Source organism: Ixodes scapularis, unplaced genomic scaffold (assembly GCF_016920785.2).
Source record: "Ixodes scapularis isolate PalLabHiFi unplaced genomic scaffold, ASM1692078v2 PGA_scaffold12__126_contigs__length_90152505, whole genome shotgun sequence".
Classification (NCBI taxonomy): Eukaryota; Metazoa; Arthropoda; class Arachnida; order Ixodida; family Ixodidae; genus Ixodes; species Ixodes scapularis.
In genome coordinates, this window is record NW_024609838.1 from 63,479,955 (window position 1) to 63,481,924 (window position 1,970).

The 1,970-nt window shown below is 53.2% G+C and overlaps 1 protein-coding gene across 1 annotated transcript; it reads right to left on the reverse strand.

Moving 5' to 3' along the window:
* Positions 1-408: 408 nt before the first annotated feature.
* LOC120840362 lies at positions 409-1,087 on the reverse strand (the record flags this gene model as incomplete). Its single annotated transcript, XM_042289218.1, has 3 exons — positions 1,027-1,087; positions 766-914; positions 409-477 (listed from the first exon to the last, which is right to left on the reverse strand). Coding segments are annotated over exons 1-3 (279 nt in total), but the record flags the coding sequence as incomplete, so codon positions are not given.
* Positions 1,088-1,970: the final 883 nt, after the last annotated feature.

Here is a 1,970-nt window from a genome sequence, read left to right on the forward strand (position 1 = left end):
CGCCGTACGGAAAAGGGAAATCTTGGGGGAAGGAAAGGAACGGGAGGAGGTTGCCAAACGAGGAAGGGAGAGGGGCTCGACTATAGGTGCGGGATAACGGAATGAAAGGAAAGACCGCTTCTGCCGGGGACCTTGTCGCCTTGCCTACTCTGTCAGCGTTCGGCTTCCATTGTGGACCTCAGAAAGGTAATCGCCTTTCTTGAGAGCGAAATGGAAGGGCTGCTTATGGTCTGCGGGCTTGCGGCCATTCGATAGGCCTCAATTATTTCGCTCTCGACTCGCTCGCAGTGGCCTCCCATGGTTGTCGTGCCGGCGAAATTAGGAGCGCAGCCGGGACATTTTCTCCCGTGAATGGCGATCAGGTGCTGGGAATCCGAAGCAGCTCCTTTCGGCGTCCATTTGATGTTCTCGGAGTTGGTCGTTGAGGCATCGCCCCGTTTGCCCGATGTACCTAGCCCCGCGGGACAGGGGGATCACGTACACTTTCTTTGTCATGCAAACGGTGAACTTCCTTGCATAGTTTTTGGTACAGGTGGGTTGTGGGGGTCCCTCTCTGTTGACGGCCCTACACGTGTCGCCGAGTCTCGATTTGTACGTGAAAAGCACATTTGTGTCGTATTTTGAGGCGAGAGCTCTTAGGCGGCGAGATGTTGTGTGGATGTATGGAATACAGGCTGGTCTTCTGGCGACGAGTGAAGTCTCGGCGGTTGGCCTGGACTGGGGGTTTGTAGGCAATTTTTGTGAGGTAGCCAAAATCAAATCTGCAGGGTAGCCTGCCCTCCGAAGCCGTGAGCACTGTTGGCTTAGGCTGGCCTCCCGTTGGTGGGCGCAGGACTTTGTGTATGCCGCACTATGCCGGATTTTACGTTTTTTGAGTGTGCGCTTGAGAATGGAAGCACCGCCTTGGTTGTACACTGTTGGAAACTGTTGGCTTAGGCCAGCCTAAGCCAACAGTGCTCACGGCTTCGGAGGGCAGGCTACCCTGCAGATTTGATTTTGGCTACCTCACAAAAATTGCCTACAAACCCCCGGTCCAAGCCAACCGCCGAGACTTCACCCGTCGCCAGAAGACCAGCCTGTAGTCCATACATCCACACAACATCTCGCCGCCTAAGAGCTCTCGCCTCAAAATACGACACAAAAGTGCTTTTCACGTGCAAATCGAGACTCGGCGACATGTGTAGGGCCGTCAACAGAGAGGGACCCCCACAACCCACCTGTACCAAAAAATATGCAAGGAAGTTCACCGTTTGCATGACGGAGAAAGTGTACGCGATCCCCCTGTCCTGCGGGGCTAGGTACATAGGGCAAACGGAGCGATGCCTCAACGACCAACTCCGAGAACATCAAATGGACGCCGAAAGGAGCTGCTTCGGATTTCCAGCACCCGATCGCCATTCACGGGAGAAAATGTCCCGGCTGCGCTCTTAATTTCGCCGGCACGACAACCATGGGAGGCCACTGCCAGCGAGTCGGGAGCGAAATAATTGAGGCCTATCGGATGGCGACAAGCCCGCAGACCATAAGCAGCCCCTCCATTTCGCTCTCAAGAAAGGAGATTATCTTTCTGAGGCCCACAATGGAAGCCGAACGCTGACAGAGTAGGCAAGGCAACAAGGTCACCGGCAGAAGCGGTCTTTCCTTTCATTCCGTTATCCCGCACCTACAGTCGAGCCCCTCTCCCTTCCTCGTTTGGCAACCTCCTCACTTCCTCTCCTTCCTCCACGATTTCCCTTTCCCATACTCCCACGGTGCGGGCAAGCTTTAAGCTTGAAGCCGAAAATAAATGTTGAAGTTGAAAGATTGTCCTGTCTGCATCGTCCCTTATGTGTCTCCACTTTCTAAGTGGTTAAAAAGCACCAACACGCTCAAATAATACAAGTGTACACTAAATAGGTTGGCAGAAAGCAGTGGCATGACGTTTCAAGCAAAAAGCTTTCACAAACATATTGACTTAAACTCTATTAACG